This window comes from Mytilus galloprovincialis, chromosome 2 (assembly GCF_965363235.1).
Source record: "Mytilus galloprovincialis chromosome 2, xbMytGall1.hap1.1, whole genome shotgun sequence".
Taxonomy (NCBI): domain Eukaryota; kingdom Metazoa; phylum Mollusca; class Bivalvia; order Mytilida; family Mytilidae; genus Mytilus; species Mytilus galloprovincialis.
Window position 1 is genome coordinate 47,268,831 of NC_134839.1, and position 23,865 is coordinate 47,292,695.

General features: G+C 32.7%; 1 protein-coding gene across 1 annotated transcript; it reads right to left on the reverse strand.

The window, feature by feature from the left end:
* Window positions 1–4,638: 4,638 nt before the first annotated feature.
* LOC143063713 (uncharacterized) lies at window positions 4,639–23,824 on the reverse strand. The gene is made up of 4 exons (XM_076236036.1): window positions 23,684–23,824; window positions 10,681–12,022; window positions 6,605–6,925; window positions 4,639–6,171 (listed from the first exon to the last, which is right to left on the reverse strand). The coding sequence occupies exons 2-4, from the start codon at window positions 11,504–11,506 to the stop codon at window positions 5,960–5,962; spliced, it is 1,359 nt and encodes a 452-aa protein (XP_076092151.1). The 5' UTR covers window positions 11,507–12,022; window positions 23,684–23,824; the 3' UTR covers window positions 4,639–5,959.
* Between the last annotated feature and the right edge of the window lie 41 nt (window positions 23,825–23,865).

Below are 23,865 nucleotides of genomic sequence, written 5' to 3' on the forward strand. Positions count from 1 at the left end.
CACAATATTGTGCAATTAGATATTTCTTGCCATTGCGCAATACTGTGCAATTGAAAAGACTTGCTATTGCACAATACTTAATATAATAATTTTAGATCCTGATTTGGACAAACTTGAAAACTGGGCCCATAATAAAAAATCTAAGTACATTTTTGGATTCAGCATATCAAAGAACCCCAAGATTTCAATTTTTGTTAAAATCAGACTAAGTTTAATTTTGGACCCTTTGGACTTTAGTGTAGACCAATTTGAAAACAGTACCAAAAATGAAGAATCTACATACACAGTTAGATTTGGTATATCAAAGAACCCCATTTATTCAATTTTTGATGAAATCAAACAAAGTTTAATTTTGGACCCCGATTTGGACCAACTTGAAAACTGGGCCAATAATCAAGAATCTAAGTACATTTTTAGATTCAGCATATCAAAGAACCTAACTGATTGATTTTTTGTCAAAATCAAACTAAGTTTAATTTTGGACCCTTTGGACCTTAATGTAGACCAATTTGAAAACAGACCAAAAGTTAAGAATCTACATACACAGTCATGACAGTTAGATTCGGCATATCAAAGAACCCCAATTTTTCAATTTTAATGAAATCAAACAAAGTTTAATTTTGGACCCTTTGGGCCCCTTATTCTGTTGGGACCAAAACTCCCAAAATCAAACCCAACCTTCCTTTTATGGTCATAAACCTTGTGTTTAAATTTCATAGATTTCTATTTACTTATACTAACGTTATGGTGCGAAAACCAAGAAAAATGCTTATTTGGGTCCCTTTTTGGCCCCTAATTCCTAAACTGTTGGGACCTAAACTCCCAAAATCAATACCAACCTTCCTTTTGTAGTCATTAACATTGTGTTCAAATTTCATTGATGTCTATTTACTTAAACTAATGTTATTGTGCGAAAACCAAGAATAATGCTTATTTGGGCCCTTTTTTGGCCCCTAATTCCTAAACTGTTGAGACCAAAACTCCCAAAATCAATCCCAAACGTTCTTTTGTGGTCATAAACCTTGTGTCAAAATTTCATAGATTTCTATTAACTTAAACTAAAGTTATAGTGCGAAAACCAAGAAAATGCTTATTTGGGCCCTTTTTGGCCCCTAATTCCTAAAATGTTGGGACCAAAACTCCCAAAATCAATACCAACCTTCCTTTTGTGGTCATAAACCTTGTGTTAAAATTTCATAGATTTCCATTCACTTTTACTAAAGTTAGAGTGCGAAAACTAAAAGTATTCGGACGCCGGACGACGACGCCGACGACGACGACGACGACGACGACGCCGACGCCAACGTGATAGCAATATACGACGAAAATTTTTTCAAAATTTGCGGTCGTATAAAAATGAAGTGCAGCCATGTTACACCTTCATTCAGGTGAGTAAATATAAGTAAATGAAAATAATGCAGTGTGTTAGATTTTAATCTATAGGAAAATTTTAATCAACTATATCTTGGCATTGCACAAGGTCAGTTTTCTCTCTGTTTATGATGTCTTTAAACCAAATCCATTTGAAGTTGGATATGTACTGGTTGATAATTAAATCTAAAATGCATGATTTTTTTTTATTAGTTGTTATTTGCTTTGAACTAGCTGTCAGTTACTGCGAATACTCTCAAATCTGTACTTCGTGTCATTCTGTTGTTAGGATGTTCAGGTACCTGGCCATGTCTATTTTTTGTGTCTATGTGTATCCATCTGATGAGTTAAGCCTTTTTCAACTGATTTTTGTAGTTTGCTCTTACCGGTATGTTGTACTATTACACAACTGTTCCAGGTTAGGTATTAGATCATGGTTACATGTTTAAACCTGTCACATTTTGAGTGTATGTATGTGCCTGTAACATGTTATTCAGTGGTAGTCATTTTTTGCTGTGTTACATATTTGGTTTTCGTACATTTTTTTCAACATTAATTAGACTGTTAGTTTTCTCATTTGTGTTATTTTACATTTGTGAATTCGGGGCCTTTTATAGCTGACTATGTTGTATGGGCTTTGCTCATTGGTGAAGGCTGTACAATGACCTATAATTGTTAATTTCTGTGTCTTTTGGTCTCATGTGAAGAGTTGTCTCATTGGAAATCATACCAAATCTTTTTTTATATCTGAGACTACTATAACATGTGTTATAGTAGTCTCAGTTTATATGTAACACATTCAGTTGGGTGAAAAATATATTTGAAAATAAAATCATATAGCTCTGCCATTAACAGTCATAATAATACTTTCATCAATGAAGTGATTTGTAGATCTCAATTCATTTGTTTATCAACTTGCTATTTCATGTTTCTATATTATTTATTTTATTTCAAAGGTAAATAGTAAAAAGAAATTCATATGCAGATTTACAATGTTGATTGTTAGGCAGAAGGTTACCAAAATTCAAATAAATGTTTATGGAAAGGGAGATAATTCAAAATCATTTTAAATGAAATGCTTAGGTGGCAAAAAAAAGCCAGTTATCTTACAATAATTCTTTAGAATTTCATTGATTGCTGATTTAATTTTCCTGACAAATCATTAAGCTCATAAAGTTCATGGATTTTAGGAACTAAAATATGTACTGTAATTCCCAAATTATTACATGCATTTATTATTGCGATTTCAGGAAAATCTGCCTACAGTTATATGTATCAGATATAAGAATGCGAGTTCTTCTTATTGCGATACTGTTTCAGCCGCATTTTTAGCAAAAAAACCAATAATTTCTTAGTTTACAGTACATGAATTATTGAACATATAGAAAATCTGCAAACTGGGTGTCTCTCCAGCATGGATATTTTTATATTTATAAATGCATTCCAAATAAAGCAAAAAATGTGATGCACTGATACAAATCTTATCCTGACCTGCAGAATCCAACTTACTATTTTTATTTTAGTTACTTGTATAATTTGGAGTTTAGTTTGACGTCCATTTTCACTGAACTAGTATATATTTGTTTAGGGGTCAGCTGAAGGACGCCTCCGGGTACGGGAGTTTCTCTCTACATTGAAGACCAATTGGTGACCTTTTGCTGTTGTCTGTTCTATGGCCAAGTTGTTGTCTCTTTGACACATTCCCCATTTCCATTTTATTACTAATTTAGTACAATAGCCTAGAGTTTACATTCTATCAGTTCACATGAGACAATTATTATATTTCATTACTTAACTGTATCAAATTATTTGTGTAGGACTCATGTTCTGATTATTTTACATTGGTAATTTTTCCCTACCATTTTTATGTTACATTTAAATTTGTGATATCAGAAAAATCAAATATGAATGCATTTAAAATTAGGTGTTTTTGTATTTTGTAACAGTTTTTATTTAAAATCAATGTTAATACAAATGTGAACAAGGGGCTCTTAAGAGCGTGTGTCGCTCACCTTAGTATATGTGCATATTAAACAAAGGACACAGATGGATTCATGACAAAATTGTGTTTTGGTGATGGTGATGTGTTTGAAGCTCTTACTTTACTGAACATTCTTGCTACTTACAATTATCTATATATCTATACTGAACTTTTTCCATAAGTTACAGAGGAAATTATTTTGTAAAAATTTACATAAATTTACAAAATTAATGAAAATTGTTAAAAATTGACTATAAAGGGCAATAACTCCTTAAGGGGTCAACTGACAATTTTGGTCAGGTTGACTTATTTGTAGATGCTGAACATTATTGCTATTTTTAGCCATGGCGGCCATCTTGGTTGGTTGGTCAGGTAACCGGACACATTTTTTGAACTAGATACCCCAATGATGATTTTGGCCAAGTTTGGTTAAATTTGGCCCTGTAGTTTCAGAGGAGAAGATTTTTGTAAAAGATAACAAAAATTTATGAAAAATTGGTAAAAAATGACTATAAAGGGCAGTAACTCCTTAAGGGGTCAACTGACCATTTTGGTCAAGATGACATTCTTGTAGATCTTACTTTGCTGAACATTATTGCTGTTTACAGTTTATCTCTAACTATAATAGTATTCAAGATAATAACCAAAAACGACAAAATTTCTTTAAAATTACCAATTCATGGGCAGCAACCCAACAACCGGTTGTTTGATTCATCTGAAAATTTCAGAACTGATAGATCTTTACTTGATAAACAATTGCACCCCTTGTCAGATTTGCTCTAAATGCTTTGGTTTCAAAGTTATGAGCCAAAATCTACATTTTACCCCTATGTTCTATTTTTAGCCATGGTGGCCAGCATTGGTTGGTTGAACGGGTCACCGGACACATTTTCTAAACTAGATACCCCAATGATGATTGTGGCCAAGTTTGGTTAAATTTGGCCATGTAGTTTCAGAGAAGATTTTTGTAAAAGTTAACAACGCCGGACGCCAAGTGATGAGAAAAGCTCACTTAGCCCTTTATGCCAGGTGAGCTAAAAAACTGTTGTTTTTTTTCTTTCCTCAGGCTTAAATGGCATTAGCTAGATTTGGTTCAAGTTGAAGAATTGTTTGGTTGTCAATGCTCTTTAATTTCATACTGATATGGCCTTCCAAGTGATTTGAGTGCACCTAATAAATCTTGTGTTGAAAAACACATGTACCATATTCTAAATTATAAGCCTTGTATTGTTGATAACGTTTTTCACAATTGTACACAATTTATTGTGAATAAAGATATTTGTAAATCATTTCTCGTTACTTTTAATGGTTTAAATCTAGTATAATTTTACTACAGATCTGATGAAAATTCTTGAGACACATGCAGGTAAAGTTAAATTACAGGCAGAACACATGTTGCATCAATATAGTCATACATTCTGAATCTCAATGGTTAAAAACATCAAATTGAAACATCAAGCTACACTTACAGAAACTGGTTTTGACACAAGACAACTTTTTACACCATACATTCGATAATTATGATTTAGATATGATTTAAACAAAAATTATATATGTTATTAATCTGTCAGTAATTACAATGTTTCTATTTTATTTTTATATCATATTTTAAACAGTTTTGAAGGTGCAAATAAAATTGCAATACATTGATACCAAAAGTCCTTGCAGAGTAAATGTCTTTAAAAAACTTTCAGATAGCAAAGAGTTAAACCTAGAAAAATTGACTAGTCTTTTGTTTGAGCAAATGTAAAATAGCATTTTTTTTCTATTACAGATTATATTCTTGACTGCAGTGTCACAAAAGGATTTAACTTTATGAAAATGAAAAAAAAAGTCAATTTGTTTCATAGCTAATTAATCCATGTATGCAGATCCAGAACCCAAGCAATTGGCAAAAAACGGAGATTTGGCCCGTTCTAAACTATTAGAAAATCTATATAAAGAATTTGGTACCTGATTTTGAACATTAGCATTAGATATAAAATAATCATTAGAATCAGTGATCCTTTTTTTAATTCTATTTATTAAATGTACAACATATTTGTTGATAGTCAGTTTCAAATTTAAGGTAAGGCTCTACTTAATACTCTGACAAGTTCATTTTGATTTCTAAATCATATTACAAAAGAGCCTGTGCCGTTCATTTAGATCCAAGAACAACTTTAACTCTGTGACTCTCCAACATTGAAGACTTTAAATTGATTCTAGGCTGAAATCTGTTCTTTTGTCATCTTGTACTGTTTATAAATTTTTGTTAACAAGATGCATCCATCATATTTGTACTCAATGATGTTTGTGGCCAACTGTGGTTAAATTTCGCCCATTAGTTCCAGAAAAGAAGATTTTTGAAAAAGATCACAAACGATGGATGCATATTGATGAGAATAACTCAGTTGGCTGTATGGGCCAGATGACCATTACAAAGTAAAATAAATATTTGTCCTGGATCTGCTCATTTGACACATTTGTCCTTCATGCAATTGTTCTAAAATCTCTATAAATTCAGAAATTAAAAAAATTTACATCATTCTTCATAATATATCTCTACTAATCAAACACTCATGTCATAAAACTTGTTTGTTCATATTGCTCAAAGGACAAAAAGTTTCATTCCACCAAATACACAAGGGTATCATCAAAGATTTCTCCTTCCGTATCCATTCCACCATGTATAAGCACCATCTTCATTGTATGTTTAGATTTAATGAAGTCATTAAATACACTTGAAGTAGCACCTTCAGCTCTAGGAGTTTCTTCCTCGTCAGATAGATTTTCCCCTTCCTCAAGAGTTTGAATATCATTGCCTGTACTGGAACTTTCTGAAATAATTTAAAGAATCATGTTTATTTAACAACTTGTATGTTTTAAAACTTCTATTTAAATCTGAGCACTTTAAATTACGAAATGATATAAAAGTAGATCAATTTTAACAGGGAATATAAATGTGTCAGAAAGCATATGATACTAAACTGTAGATTTAATTTTCATGTGTCTGTTTCAAGTTGAAATCCTCATCGGTACATTTTGTGTGTTATACTCAATCTTTTTTCGTTAAAGTAATTCCATAAAAATATACATGGGACCAAGGAAAGGCAATATAACACCACCAACTGAACAAAGTATTTAGTCTTGAAGGGGTTCAGTTTCGATAGGTTAAAAACTTACAATGCTATTTTTGTCTTTTACAGATACAGCAAAAAAAGTAAAACTAATAAGAGGTTCTAGTCATGCAATGAAAACTGTAGTACAAACCATAATTATATTCATGATAGCTTTCTCTGGAGCCAGCACTGCCAACTTGTCGACTTCCTGGTCTAGAACTTGCACTTTCTGGTAACTGTCGATCTCTAGAACTTGCACTGCCAATGGTACTACTGCTCCTAGAACTGGCACTTCCAGGCTTCATAGCAAGTTCTAGAATTTCTTGTGCATGTTTTGAGGTCTCCAAAACATCTGTATTTTCACTAGTAGTTGATGGAAGATCTCTTGATAGTTCTATAGTACACATACCAAAGTCGAGACGACATGTTGGTGTTGGTCCAGCTAATTCTATCTTACACCACGTTTTACAGCCTGGAATATGAACGGTAACAGTGACTGACACTTTATTAATCATGACATTGCAGAATTTGCTGATTTAGTCATGCTTCTGTTAGTGTTATATAATTTTGAGTTAAGCTTAAGGTTGATTAAATTTTATCTCGAAGATTTTTTTATCAATACTAAGGAAAGATCTGGTTATTTTTTTCAAATTTGCAGATTTCCCGATTTTCAATCTTTTTAAGTACATGTATACAATACTTTACAAGGTGATACAGTTTATTTCTCTTGCTGGCATAAAATATTACGTGAATCACTGCAAAACAGTTCACCTCACATGATAATTTTGAACTGAATCAACTTGTGTGTACATACTGTAACACCTGAACCAAAACAGCTGCAAGGCTAAAAATTTAAATTTGACATGTTATGCATGGTTATAAATTATCATCTAAAATGTTTGGAATTTTATTTAAAAGGTAACACAAGTGGCTTATTCCAAAATCTGTCAATTTCTATTTTTTTTTTCTTCAAATTTTAAAAGCTCATGATCAGAACAGCATTATCCATCAAATTATATAAACCAATTTTATGTCTTATATTCTGTATACATTTTGTATCTATAACATGATGCAGGCATTGCCTGTGAAAGGGGACGAAGTCATATGATTATTTTTTAATTCAAACATATCTTAATTTCAAAACGGAAATACCGTAAAGTTTCTGATTTTGGTTCTGTTGTTAGGGATTTTAGTTGTGACGTTATTTAAGTTATGACGTCATATGCAATGTTAACAAAGAAACGCTATCATTAGGTAACGTTTTTTCATATCAAGGAATTAGGGACGACATCAAAAGATCGATGTAGGATAAAAAAATTTAAATCAAATAGTTTGGGGAGGGGGGTTAAAATTCTGCAAGTTTTGTATATCTAAAATCGATTTTTACATATATCCCTATTGGTAAATCAATTTTTCCCAAATTAAGTTAAGAAGGGGGAGGGGGGTGGTGGTCAGTGAAAAAACTATGTGAATTAAGTTTTTTATCCTACATTGAACTTTTGATGTCTTCCCTTATTAAAAATGAAATTGATATTGTGTTCCTTCCTATTTTATACTAGACTGATAAATATATATTTTACTCAAAGTTTCATGCAAACGAGACCGGGAAAAGGAAGTACATTGTAGATTTCTGCGCAGATGTGGGAATTCAAAACACGACATAGAAAAGTTAGAACGATTTTGATTTTTCATTAGTACAATGAAATTTTTTTTTTTTATTGAATTTTCTACTGTTATTGGGGACACACTTATACCGAGTAAAAATAATTTCAAATCTAGGTTATCATTTATCTAAAAAAAAAACACTACATGTATTATAGGCTTCTTTCCCCCAGTCATGCCTGAGTATGCTATGTGTTTCATATATGGTTCTTTTCCCCCAGTATGCTATGTGTTTCATTTGATCCTATAAAATCAATTTGGTGACTTTCAGTTTGGTCACATACAATAAATATTGTATGTTGATAATGAATATGTTTTGATTGACATAATTTGAGAAAGAACTAGATATCATTGAGATGGGAGCCATCTCTGTGGGCCCTGCTGTGAATAATGTGCATTAAAAAATTGTATCTTTATCATAGGACATGGGTTTGTCAACTGAAATCAAAGTTTTTGACCTTGACCTTTGACCTAGGAAGTTGTAAATAATTATGACACACCCTTTGGTGTTGGTTTATAAACATGTCAAGTATAAACTTTGAAATGATAACGGTTCTCAAGATATAGAGCAGACACGATCTTTACAATAGGACATGGGGTTGTCAACTGAAACCAAAGTTTTTGACCTTGACCTTTGACCCAGGAAGTTGCACATAAATTATGACACACCCTTTGGTGTTTGGTTTATATATATACATGTCAAGTATAAACTTTGAAATGATAACGGTTCTCAAGATATAGAGCGGACACGATCTTTACCATAGGACATGGGGTTGTCAACTGAAACCAAAGTTTTTGACCTTGACCTTTGACCTAGGAAGTTGTACATAAATTATGACATACCCTCTGATATTGGTTTATATACATTTCAGGTATAAACTTTAAAATGATAACGGTTCTCAAGATATAGAGCGGACACAATCTTTACCATAGGACATGGGGTTGTCAACTGAAACCAAAGTTTTTGACCTTGAACTTTGCCCTAGGCAGCTGTTGTTCATAAATTATGACACACCCTCTGGTGTTGGTTCATATACATGTCAAGTATAAACTTTGAAATCATAACGGTTCTCAAGATATAGAGCGGACAAGATCTTCACCACAGGACACAGGGTTGTCAACTGAAACCAAAGTTTTTTTACCTTGACCTTTGACCTAGGAAGTTGTACATACATCATGACACGCCCTCTAGTGGTGGTTAATAAACATGTAAAGTATAAAGTATGAAATCATAATGGTTCTCTAGATATGGAGCGGACACAAAGTTAAAGTGTTACGGACAGACGGACGGACGGACAGACTGATCACTATAGGGCCCTAATTATTTCCTTTTTTGTCACTATGTTGGAGGTCTATATGCATAAATTCCTTCATAAATCAGTCAAATTCAACTTATACTGATTGCTAGAATTTAGAAAAGTTGTTCTCTGAACAATTTTAATTAAATTTCTTTTAACTGAGTTGCAAGTGATCTTTAAGATGCAGAGAGAGTGTTGCACTCTCCCTGCACACGTAACCATTCCGAAAGGAAAGTTGCTTATTTACACAGCTTGAAAAGGAAAAGGGATGCCAAACTTTGGCAAGGGTTTTACTAAAGTAATATATCTATAACCTATACTATATAGGTTTAGTATGACGTCCATTATCACTGTACTAGTATACATATTTTTTAAGGGGCAAGCTGAAGGACGCCTACGGGTACAGGAGTTTCTTGCTACATTGAAGACCCATTGGTGGCCTTCGTCTGTTGTCTACTCTATGGTCGGGTTGTTGTCGCTTTGACACATTCCCCATTTCCTTTCTCAATTTTATTAGTTATCATTAAAAGGATATTTATGGCAAACTAAACAACTTATTTAAACTAATGAAACAGAAAATTAACGAAACTGAAAAATTTCAGTTCTATCTAAAATGGTATTAACTAATAACTAGTATATCTATGCTATATACATGATATAAGTGCATTTTACAAAAAATTTCATTGAATGAAATAACAAGGAAGAAAACAAATTATTCCATTGAGTGGTTAAAAATAGAACATACTTCAACCAGGAAGATATCTATTGATTTTTGTAATAGAACCATATATATTCCAAAAATAGAACATGACAGAAAGGGGTCTGTTAAATAACTGAGAACAAATTACCTTGTGCTAAAAATAGATAAAGAAAGACATTTATTGATTTCTGTGGTATTCTAATAGTAATTGAAAGCAGTAACAAGTCTGTTAAATATCTGAAATTTCTTACTGTCCTTTTTTTGTTTATTTTTAAAAAGATTTACAAGATAAAATGTTTTTATCGACAAAATCTGATAAAATTCAGGAAGTTCATCCTACACTTAACATCTATTCCTGTGAATTCATTATCATTAGTCGAATACCAATTTCTGTGATAAAATGGGTAAAAGTGAACCAGAATTTATATGTCCAACTAAGTACAAATTTTCTTTCCTATATGCTTGTTTGCCCACTTTGTAAAATTTTGAAAATCAAATATACAGAAAAATACAGGCAGTTTTTTCTTCAATCTGCAAAAACAAATGAATCTACAGTAAAAAACTTACTTGTATCAAATCTGTACAGATCATCTAAAGCACCATCTCTGTTCATTCCACCACAAATAAACAACATGCTACCAACAGAAGTTCCACTGTGTCCAGCTCTTGCTGTGGGGTACACTTTTTTATTTTTGATATGGGACCAAGAATTTTTGGTCAGGTCTAAACAATGGAAGTCATCAAAGAAAGAAGATCGTGCCATTCCTCCGTGTAAATAAATCTGATTACCACCAACACCAACCATCACATGACCATGTCTTGACTTGGGTGCATCTCCTTTAATGATCTTGGTAGACCAGGTTAATGATATTGTATCAAAGAAATGAACTTGTCGATCTTGAACTGGTTCAGCTTGTGAGTGTCCTCCACTATACACAACTAATTTATCACCCACGAGTGAGTTTGTATGAAATGTTCGTGGAGTTGGAGGGTTCCCAGATACCTCAGCAGTGGACCATGTGTTTTTCACAGTGTCAAAAATCTGAACGTCATTCATATTGCCAGTATTATCAGCACCACCAAAAATAAATATTTTTTCTGGACTACTGGGCGGAATAAATGCTGCATGTTCATACCGTGCCCTGAATCCAGGTAAATCCATAATATCCCACTGCATTGTGTTGAGATCAAGTACAAACGTATCACAGAATGCTCCGCTGGGATTAGCACCACCTATAACATAAAGTTTTCCATTGTCATTCTCACCATTTCCTCTGATATAGGTGCAAGTGTGTCCAACACGTATTGATGGACAATCTCCAAATGTGGACAAAACATACCAAAGATCATGATTTGGAATTGTATCTGGTTCTAAAAATGGGTGAAGCTCCATGGTAGATTTGATTAGATGTTTGAGTTTTTTTGTTCAATTAGAAAATTTAATAAACTGAGCTAGAGATTCCTTGATGAGACAATATCAAAACTTGAGCATGCAGTTCAAGCAAAGGACTGACCACTATTAAAGTTAGTACAGAAATGATAAATGTTTGAAATTAATGATAGCAAAGCTAAAAATATATATACAGCTAGGCAGAAATTACATCAAACTATACTACATATGGTTGATTGGACTGGTGTTGTATCAGTTTTTAAATTCTGTATAGTTTTTTTCTTAGCAACCACTCCAGAGTTCCCATAGTGACTGAAATCAACATGTGCTTGGCCACCTGAAGCAGAATGATCTGTAAAACTACGTCTCTTTAATTCAAGTTGAGAATCACGCTTTTTTCGTTGTTGCTGTTGAAATATCATCAGCGATGTATCTTCGTATCTTTGATGCACAAAATAGGAGGAGTCATAATAAGATGGTGTCTTACTCATTGGTAATAAACTTTCATCCTTTTTTCACCTAAAAAAAAAAAAATTTACATGTAAAATAGATCATCAAAATTCATATACATGTATACACTGAAAAGCATACATGCATATCAGGATTTGGGTTCTTATTGTCAAATATTGTTATTCAGTTAAATAGTCATATCTGAATAAGAACTTGGAAGGAGATACAAAATCCTTGAAGTATAATATTGGTTTCTGTAAGATTACAAAATTATATTTCCTTCTTTTCTTCATTTTAGTTTAATTAGCATATTGTGAATGACATCTTAATATGCAAAAGCATCAAATTCAATTGATCAAATAATGAATTTTATGCTTCTAAGGTACACGATAGAAAATAATATGCAAAATGTGAAAAATAAAGGGCAAAAAAAGTATAGAGAATATGGGGTGCTTAAAGGGGCACTAGCTACAAGATATATGAAAAACCTAATATATTATTTTTTTGGCTCAATCAGTAATAAAATACAAATATATAGTGAATTAATAATTCCTTTTAAGTAGCCAATAAGGTTCAATTTTGTCAAAATAAGCAAAAAAATATTGATTATGAATTATTCACTTGCAAGTGAATAATTTGACCTCATTGAATCTGTATTCATGTGAACTTTAATTTAACCCCTTAGCTTCAGATGGATAACATGTGAATTGTATGTGTAAAGTTATTTAAAGGAAGGATGTCAACATTGAAAGTGAAACAAAGGTACGGTTAATCATTGACTGATTCGATCCACAAATAAACATTCTAATACAGGTAACTAGAGGCTCTAAAGAGCCTGTGTCGCTCACCTTGGTCTATGTGAATATTAAAGAAAGCAGATGGATTCATGACAAAATTGTGTTTTGGTGATGGTGATGTGTTTGTACATCTTACTTTACCGAACATTCTTGCTGCTTAAAATTATCTCTATCTATAATGAACTTGGCCCATCAGTTTCAGTGGGAAATGTTAGTAAAAATTTACAAATTTTATGAAAATTGTTAAAAATTGACTATAAAGAACAATAACTCCTAAGGGGGTCAATTGACCATTTCGGTCATGTTGACTTATTTGTAAATCTTACTTTGCTGAACATTATTGTTGTTTACAGTTTATCTCTATCAATAATAATATTCAAGATAATGACCAAAAACAGCAAAATTTCCTTAAAACTAACAATTCAGGGTCAGCAACCCAACAACAGGTTGTCCGATTCATCTAAAAATTTCTGAGCAGATAAATGTTGACCTGATAAACAATTTTACCCCATGTCAGATTTGCTCTAAATGCTTTGGGTTTTTAGTTATAAGCCAAAAACTGCATTTTACCCCATGTTCTATTTTTAGCCATGGTGGCCATCTTGGTTGGATGGCTGGGTCACCGGACACATTTTTCAAACTACTAACCCAAAAGATGATTGTGGCCAAGTTTGGATTAATTTGGCCAAGTAGTTTCAGAGGAGAAGATTTTTGTAAAAGATTACTAAGATTTACAAAAAATGGTTAAAAATTGACTATAAAGGGCAATAACTCCTAAAGTGGTCAACTGACCATTTCAGTCATGTTGACTTATTTGTAAATCTTACTTTGCTGAACATTATTGCTGTTTATAGTTTATCTCTATCTATAATAATATTCAAGATAATAACCAAAAAGAGCAAAATTTCCTTAAAATTACTAATTCAGGGCCAGCAACCCAACAATGGGTTGTCCGATTCATCTGAAAATTTTAGGGCAGATAGATCTTGAACTGATAAACAATTTTACCCCAACGTCAGATTTGCTCTAAATGCTTTGGGTTTTGAGTTATAAGCCAAAAACTGCATTTTACCCCATGTTCTATTTTTAGCCATGGCGGCCATCTTGGTTTGATGGCCGGGTCACCGGACACATTTTTCAAACTATTAACCCAAAAGAAGATTGTGGCCAAGTTTGGATTAATTTTGCCCAGTAGTTTCAGAGGAGAAGATTTTTGTAAAAGATTACTAAGATTTACGAAAAATGGTTAAAAATTGACTATAAAGGGCAATAACTCCTAAAGGGGTCAACTGACCATTTCAGTCATGTTGACTTATTTGTAAATCTTACTTTGCTGAACATTATTGCTGTTTACTGTTTATCTCTATCTATAATATTATTCAAGATAATAACCAAAAACAGCAATATTTCCTTAAAATTACTAATTCAGGGGCAGCAACCCAACAACGGGTTATTCGATTCATCTGAAAATTTCAGGGCAGATAGATCTTCACCTGTTTAACAATTCTTCCCCAGTAAGATTTGCTCTAAATGCTTTGGTTTTTGAGTTATAAGCCAAAAACTGCATTTTACCCCTATGTTCTATTTTTAGCCATGGCTGCCATCTTGGTTGGTTGGCGGGGTCACGCCACACATTTTTTAAACTAGATACCCCAATGATGATTGTGGCTAAGTTTGGTTTCATTTGGCCCAGTAGTTTCAGAGGAGAAGATTTTTGTAAAAGTTAACGACGACGGACGATGGACGCAAAGTGATGGGAAAAGCTCACTTGGCCCTTCGGGCCAGGTGAGCTAAAAATAATGATAAACATTTATTTTTTATCTGTAATATGAAATTAAACAGACCTAGAATAATTCAACAGCATGTGTTTGCTTAATCTATTTATATCTATATTTATGTTTACATCGCTTATATGGTCATCGGATGACTATAGAGGTCAACTCTATAAATAATTAGATGGTGTCTAGACTCAAATACACACGAAACAAAGCTACGTATTTTCATGTCTGTGCCTTGTTTATTGTTTTATTTAGACTTTTAATAGTTTGGATAAATGTTTTACATTGTTATAAATTAAATATGAGAATTTACTTAGAATCGGTGAACATGAATTTGTCAGCTAGTGCCCCTTTACATATAAAGAATAGAGAATAATGGGCAAAAAAATATAGAATAGAAAAATGTGGTCTAAAAAAAGATTAAAGAAATGTTAGACCACTATCTTTACCCTCCTAAATGGTGTTGTCGAAATTATCGTAATGTATCTAATCATTTCTATCCCTTTCTAAGACAAAAGCTGACACATTTTCACACATTTATTTATGAGTCACAGTAGAAGAGACAGAATTTTGTTATCATTGACAGATACTGGGAATCAATATTAAATTATGGAACAATAAATAGAATACAATGATGAGTCTTACACAATCAATATTTTGTTTCATCAAATTGTGCATTTTCAATTTCCTTGCATAGATTTTTCCTAGTGTTCCTAAGAAACTGAAAAATTGAAACCATTTCCAATGAAAAGTATTCTAAACTATGCAGAATTCCTAAAATTTCCTAAAGAATCAACTTAATTAAATCTTGAATTGGAGTAAAAATAAAAACCTCTCAATATGGTCCAAATATGACAATTCCCATTTTTTACTTCTGTTTTAAAATTATATCTATATAACCTGTCCCTGAGGATGAAGATCATGATTTAGATCACTATTATGTGATCCATCAATTTGCCTAAGATTTCATCACTTAGACAATTTGAAATGATATTCATGATATTGGACTACCGATATTCATTACAGTTTTATGTAAATATGTGTAGGTGGTAGAATTTCCAGTAGGATAATTAAAGAAACCATCCTTTCCCTCTATCAAAATTAATCATCTTTCTAAAATCCATGTCAAAAGAAATTACTTTTCCTTTCCAATTGTTAAATGTCCTTTTCTTAATTGTAATGTTTCCAAATGTAAAAGAACAATACATACATATTTGGTAAACAGGAAATTGATGAGAGATGAATCTGAAATCTTGTCACACTGATAAATATGCTGACATGAAGCCTGATAACAAATTTCAGGAAACAGTTATTTGTAGTTTTCTAGAACTGATTGATTAATTAGCTTTTAGTGTTTAACACCACAATCAGCATGATTTCGTGGCAGTGAGTTTTGATTTTTGTGCCTCTGCATAGAAAAAAATAAAGTATTGGTATTATGTCTAGAATATATAAGTTTTTGGAAAACAGGAAGTTGATGAGCAACAAATCTGGAAACATGTCAAACAGTAGATATCAACCTGACATGGAAGCCTGATAACAAACAGTTCCTTAGAAAAATGTGATGAAATTTTAAATTGGACGGTCAGACATATGTACAAGCTGATGGATTGACAGATGGATAGACAGTTTCCCCCACCCCCTTAGGAGCAGGGGTATAATAAAGATAAACATTACTAAATCATTAACATGTTACTACATGCATCAAAATAAAATAACGAAAAAGCTTACCATAAAATTGTTAAATTTTGTTTGCTGAGATTAACTTAAGCTTGTACATGTTGTACCAGTATTTTTTAGTTAATTTCTTTTTAACAATTTATTAGCATGTAGGCGGTTTAAAAAAGATTGTGTTTATCTCATCAGTGGATACTGGAGATAATACTTCTTTGTAGTTTGTAAAACATAACCTTTATATAATTTAAAATACTAACAGGAAATAAATAATGATTTGATAATTTTGATAACCATGGCTATTAACATAAATTATAGATAGCAATTGTAGTAAAATTGTTGTTACACTCGATTAGCTCCAACCTACATGTACATTACAGCTTTTACATTAATGCTAGCAAGACAATTCTTTGTTTGGCTTGCTTGCTTTGTTTGTATCAATGTTTGCTCAAGCATGGTAATTAAGATAGGCGGGGCTTAATCAGCTTGTATACATCATACGTAAATTTTATTGGACGTTATGTTTGAGGTTAAGGACACTTAATTTTAAAACATCACATGACAAATATTCTCACATGTTTCCTCACCTGTAAAAATACAATAATTGGTCAATGAAAGAAAAATATAAACTTTTTTCTTGAAACTGGCCTTCCACAGTTTTGCGCCGAGTACAATTTTTTTTTAATATTTTTGTGACATTGACCTAATATTGTTTTTTTTTTTATAACATATCAATCTATTAGTTCAGTTTAAAACCGTGTCTGCCCTTCCATTATGTGACTCAAGAAAAAATATGTTAGGGTGTGTTTGAGATGAATATTTTGTCTTGAAAACGTACAAAGCAAGAGTATTTGATACATCATCTCGCTTCAAATTCTATCAGTTTTATATAGCAAAGCTACAGGTTGACTTTATAACATAAAAAAAAATCACAGTACTAAAAGATGAAATACCTATTCAATGAATCACAAAATCAGAGTAGGTGTGTTCGAATAGCTATTTTACTAAAAGTACTTGACGACACTCTTTAAGTTGGATGATGAAAATGCATATCTTAAAAAAAAATTAAAAAAAATTGGCTTCCATTTCTACGATTGTGAAAATGAACTGGCTTAATGGGGAGATAATTTTTGACGAAGTAGAATCCTGCCTGTATTGTATATTTACAGGTAAGGCAACATGTGAGAATATTTGTCATGTGATGTTTGAAAATTTAGTGTCCTTAACCTCAAACATAGCGTCCAATAAAATTTAAGTATGATGTATACAAGCTGAAACCCCGCCTATCTTAATTGCCATGCTTGAGCAAACATTGATGCAAACAAAGCAAGCAAGCCAAACAAAGATTTGTCTTGCTAGCATTAATGTAAAAGCTGTAAATTGAATCAGAAATACAAAAATATAATATGTAATCCAAAATAGCTTCACTCCAAAAAAAAGGATTGAAAATTTTGAAGAGTACAAGATAAACAAAGTTTTATATACATCTAGGCTTCTCATACCTCCTTGATCTTTACATGTTATCCTGTGGATTCATTATTATCCATAGAATACCAATTTTTGTGGATTTAATGGGTGAAGGTCAACCACAAATCTAAATGATCAACAATGTATAAGTCTACTATAGACTTGTATACAGACTTTGAGAAACCATGTCTTACTTGACTTAATCCACTTCGTCCCATTGGGGACATAGGGCGACCACAGTTTGAGAAACCATGAATTCAAGAATCTAACAAAATCCAAGAATCTAACAAAATCCATGAGAATTGGTGCCAACAAAAAATGAATGAAAATATGAGTAAGGGAGATATGGAGTTTTGTCAATGAGACAGCAATCTGAAAATAAACACATTAAACTCAGAAATGAGAATGGAAAAGGGTAATATGTTAAAGACAAATACATACGTTGTACCATATATATACACAAGCTTCCCATCTTGGTGCTTAACTTTATGCTTAATTGAATTTTAAAATTCAGTGTAAGAGATTTTAAATTAAAATTATAAATAAACTGTTTTAATCGAAACTTTAAATAAAACAGTATTATCCCACTTTCAACATTGTTCAATTATTAGAAATACAAGCAATAAATCAGCCAAATAGTGAAGAACCTTGTGTTAGTCAATTCCATTGAAGTATTTATCTAGATCAATCATGCATGCTATGATGTACCGACTTAAATATTCTGGATAACATATTCATTCCTTTACAGGCCCCACCTTTTATAAATATGTTACGCATACTGTCTGCACTACATAGTTTTGCATTTTTTATCTTCTGTTGAATTCTTTGGTTGGAGTGAGATTTCATCGATATAAAAGAACTTTCTCTACTTGGTTTTGTTAAACAAAATGTTTTAAGAAAATAACTTATACAAAATGAAGTTAAAATGTGCTGTACACCATATTCAAAAAAATAACTACATTGTAGAAATCAGGAACAGAGATCCTATTGTTACCTGCTATATCATGTATATGATTATCAATAGTCTGTTATATTAGGTGTACATGTAAAACAAGAGAGCGTGCATATGCTGAAATGTCTTGCTCTTTAACTTCATGTATCAAACTATCATCATTTGATGATTAAATTTTTGTTGAAAGTCTTTAATACAAAGTTTTTACTAAGTACTACTATAATTGTCATATACATGTACACTTAAAATCACCAATTGCAATGATCAATGAAAATGAGGTCAAGGTCAGATAAACAATGTCAGATATGAACCATGAGTGCCAGATAGACATGAACACCTTACAATCATTCCATACACCAAATGTTATTGACCTTTAATTTGCTAATATTACATGTATGTGATAAACTGACAAAACCATAAAAACTTATTATAGCCTTTTAACTCATTAGCATGCCTCACTTGAGGTGTTCAGTTTACATGTACAGATGACCGATGATCATGTACAAAATAATTATATATAATTCAGTTCATTTAATACCGCAGTCCCACTAGGCCACGATTGCACTACAATCTGTGAACCAGATGCTCCGCAGGACGCAGCTTTATACGACCGCAGAGGGTCGAAACCCCGAACAGTTGGGGCAAGTATGGACACAACATTCAAGCTTGATACAGCTCTGAATTTGGATTGTGATTAAATAGTTGACACAGCAAAGGTTTCTGACACAGAATTAATGTGGCCTAATGAAATTAAAATTTTATTTTTTTTTGCTTTTGAGCAATACACTATGCTGTTGAATATAAATCCCCTCAAAAAAAATATTTGAAGAAAAATTCTTTTTAATTTCTGAAATTCTGAAATGAGAAAATTTTTATCCCCTTACCCTCACCATTTTTTTCAACTCCCCCATTTCCTTATTCCCCAAAAAATCTCAATTTAAATTTCTAATTAAGTTGGCAACAATAACTACTCATTTAAATGCATCATAAAGTATTAAGATATAAAATAACTTAGTCATGGTTAAAATTAATATTATAAACAGTAACTTCTAAAAATAAATTTACAGCTACACATCTCAAGACAATTATCACTTCCTTTAACATAATTTTCAAGCAGTGTAAGGGAGGTAATCAAGTAATCAAACATATATAAAACAGTATTCTTTAAATTTTGATTGGAATTGGATTACCTCCCTTACACTGCTTTTAAATTGTCTAAATTGTCCTTTAACCAGAAAAACCCTTGTCCCCCCCCCTTTTTGCCCCATAATTGCTTATTGATTTGATCCATTATCCCTATGACCATCCCTTTGTAGTATGGGATCTTGTGGTATAATTTCAGAGAGATTTATACACTTAACAAGTTATTGACTGAAAACTACAAAAATGCTTATTTGGGCCCCTTTTTTGGTCGCTCACTTGAAATGATTGTTGAAACCCCCCTTGGAGCAAGAACCCCAAAACTCAATTCCATTCTTTCATTTGTAGTAAGAAACCTTGTAGTATAATTTCAGAGAGATCCATACACTTAAACACAAGTTATTGTCTGTAAACTTGAAAAATGCTTCTTTTTGGATCTTTTTTTGCCCCTTATTCCTAAATGTTCAGGGATATTAACTCCAAACTGACACCAAGCCTTCCTTTCATTATATGGAACCTTGTGGTACAATGTCAGAGAGATCCATACAGTCAAACATAAGTAATTGTCCTGAAACTTCAAAAATGCTTGTTTTTGGCCCTTAATTCCTAGACTATTTGCCCCATAACCCTTAAAATAAATCCCAACCTTCTACTTAATGGTATGAACATTGTGGTACAATTTCAGAGTAATTGAAATATGTATACACAACTTATTGTCCCGAAACTAGATAAATGTATGTTTTCTGCCCCATATGGCCCCTAATTCCAAAACCAATGGGACCATAACCCCTAAAATCAATCCCAACCTTCCTTTTCTAGTTATAAACATTGTGTTAAAATTTTATTGATTTCTATTTACTTATACTAAAGTTATTATCCGGAAACCAATCGTCTTCGGAAGACGCTGATGACGAAGACATAATACCAATATTCTACCGCAAAATTTTTGCGGTCATATAAAAAAAAGGCAAATTTTGATGATCATTGTACGATCAAGTAGATTGCGGTAAGGTCGTTTCAAGGTCGTGGTGAGGTCTTCAAGATTGTGATGAGTGTGGCCAACTTTGAACATGTTCAAACCACCGTGGTGCGGTCGTGGCGAAATCAGGTCATAGTAGAAGCGTAGTGAGATCGTAGTTAGGTCATATTAAAATCGCAAAGGTTGCTGTACCATCCTAGCGAGAGCGTATCGAAAGCGTGATTCTAGTCGAAGAGACTGCACTACGATCATACAGCGACGTTATTATGACCTCACTACGACCATCCCGTTCTCACAGCGATCCAACTACGCATCCACTATGACTAAACCACGTTAACACCATGCTGTTCAAGACCATATTACGATTCTACCATGCCCTTTCCGTCCTCATCATGACCTTCTTATGACCTGACTACGTTTGATTCATACTACAACCTTCATTCTAATTGTCATTTTCACATAAAATTTATTAAATCTCTCCAGGTTTTGTTTGTCTGTATGTAATTAGACTTCTTGTCCATTAAGGCATTTTCTCTTTCGGCACAACCATGCTTCTTGTTTTTATATAGATTAGACTGTTGGTTTTCCCGTTTGAATGGTTTTACACTGGTAATTTTTTGGGACCTTTATAGCTTGCTGTTTCGGTGTGAGCCAAGGCTCTGTGTTGAAGGCCGTACCTTGGCCTATGGCAGATTTTACAGTATTGTGTTCTGTCTCCTACTTTCATGTTGCTAATGTGACGGAGACAAAAATGAGTAACGTTAGCGACATTTGGACATGTCACATGAGCAACAACATCTTTAAAAGTTAAAATGTATGCACACAGTGATGTTTAATATATGCCTGGAGTAATAAAATTGTACAGTCTGGTTTAGAATTTCTAAATATACAGAATGTCATTTGCAGGTGTACTTTATATCAAATGAATACACAAGAAACCAAAAAATTAGTAACGTTAGCGACATTTGGACATGTCACATGAGCAACAACATCTTTAAAAGTTAAAATGTATGCACACAGTGATGTTTAAAATATGCCTGGAGTAATAAAATTGTACAGTCTGGTTTAGAATTTCTAAATATACAGAATGTCATTTGCAGGTGTACTTTATATCAAATGAATACACAAGAAACCAATTCGTAATAGTAACATTAGCAACATCTACTATCATGACATTATGTTTTGTTGCGAACGTCTTTTTGATGGACGGAATACATTTAAGGTCCTCTTGTAACGATATTATATACAACTTACCTTCTTTGCTTCCCCATCATGTGAAGGAACTGACTCCGAATCTATTTCTGCAAAGGGCGATATCGTAACTCCTATACAGGAGAGTTACAGATATAAATATATGTTGCTCACGTGACACTGATTTGGACGGAAACCTCGAACAGTAACGTTCGCAAAAAATAAAACAGCCAATGATATTGATTCCTCAAGTCCTTTGACCCCCTTACGTCATCCAAATTTAATATGATTGCTATTTTCAATTATTTATAAAACCCGGGATAAAAATAACTACAATGGGCTGTCTGAGAACTAACAAGAAAATTGCGATCGTGACATACCACAATGGACGGAAAAGACGTGACGTTAGCAACAATATTATTAAATTACCTTTTTTAGCCTTTACCAATAAAAATCTGCCTTAAAGTTATGATTAAAACACAAAAGAAGACTTTTTATTAAAATATAAGTCCATGTTATTAGGCTCCACTTATAAATAATACTTCAAAATTCCACTCCAAATAAGCTGGATGTCAGTAAAGTAGGTCATGATGTCTATTCCATGTCTAATATTTTGAAATTGAAAACCCTCTAATTCTAACATAAAACACAAACACAGAGTAATTTTTATTTTTATTTACTCAGAAAGACACATTTTATTCAATAACATAATGCATTACTCCATTACACAGTCTGTTTCACAGTTTCAGCAATTGCTTTTTTGATGGATACAAAAAACAATAATTCCTTCTTATTGTAAAATCTGCCACATAATAGTTTACTTTTATGAATTGTTACTAGTACTTGGATGGAGAGTTGTCTCATTGGCACTCATACCACACCTTCCTATATCTATTGACACATCTGTGTCATCTCTGCTGTCATTCACTAAAACATAGTCATTTGAGCTTTAAGGACAACCAATAGGTTGTGATTTAGGTTGGATTGGTCGGTGCGACATCTCTGCTTGATCAGGATTCGTTACTATCTGAGCTCCCTCTGCCTCTACATCAACCCCTACCACCACGCCCATGTGTTCTAGTAGATTTTGGTGGCATGACTGAATTGATTCCACTAAATCTACGTATTAATCAGAAATAGAAGGAATGGAACTGTATTTATATGGAACACGTTTTTGCTAAGAACGTAGTAAGATGGCGGTATAAACGTAGTATAATCGTAGTAAGAACGTGCTATAATCGCAGTAGAAGCGTGTTAGATCGTGTTGCAATCGGATAACTTGTTGTATGGTAGTAGTGAGAACGTGATGAGCGTAGAAAGATTTTGATAAGCGTAGTGAGGTCGTAGAATAAGCGCAGTGAAAACGTGGTATAATCGTAGTGGGATCGCTGAAGAAGTGTAACGAGGAATAGTAGCATAGTGAAAGTAACAGAAATTTACATTTTCATGCTGCTAATATAGCGCGACGTCACGCTGATCTGAATTTATTTTCATTGGCCCTTAAACCAATCTAAAGTGAACCGTTTTTAATCAATTAAAATGTCCTAGTGTGGACAGGTTCTTATAGAATGCATTTATAGTCATTTTTATAGTGACTAGTAATTTATACATCATTCAAGTTCAGCTGATGGTGATGCATGATCTTTTGGGTAAACAGTTAGACTTTGTATTTTTAGTTCTATTTGATACCATATAATTGCGTAGGTAATTGTCTGCTAAACAAATTCATAAGGAATAAACAAGCCTAATTACCTGGAAATATTTTCTGCTATGATCTTTGAAGAGATATTTCTTGTGAAGCAGGAAGGCCTTAGAAACAAGAAGCAGTGTGCTCAGTAAGGGCACCAGCATGTAAAGCTAAGGTTTTTATTTTCGTATAAAAAATTGTTGATGGAATAGCTAATTATTTAACGATTTTTATGTAGTATAAACCA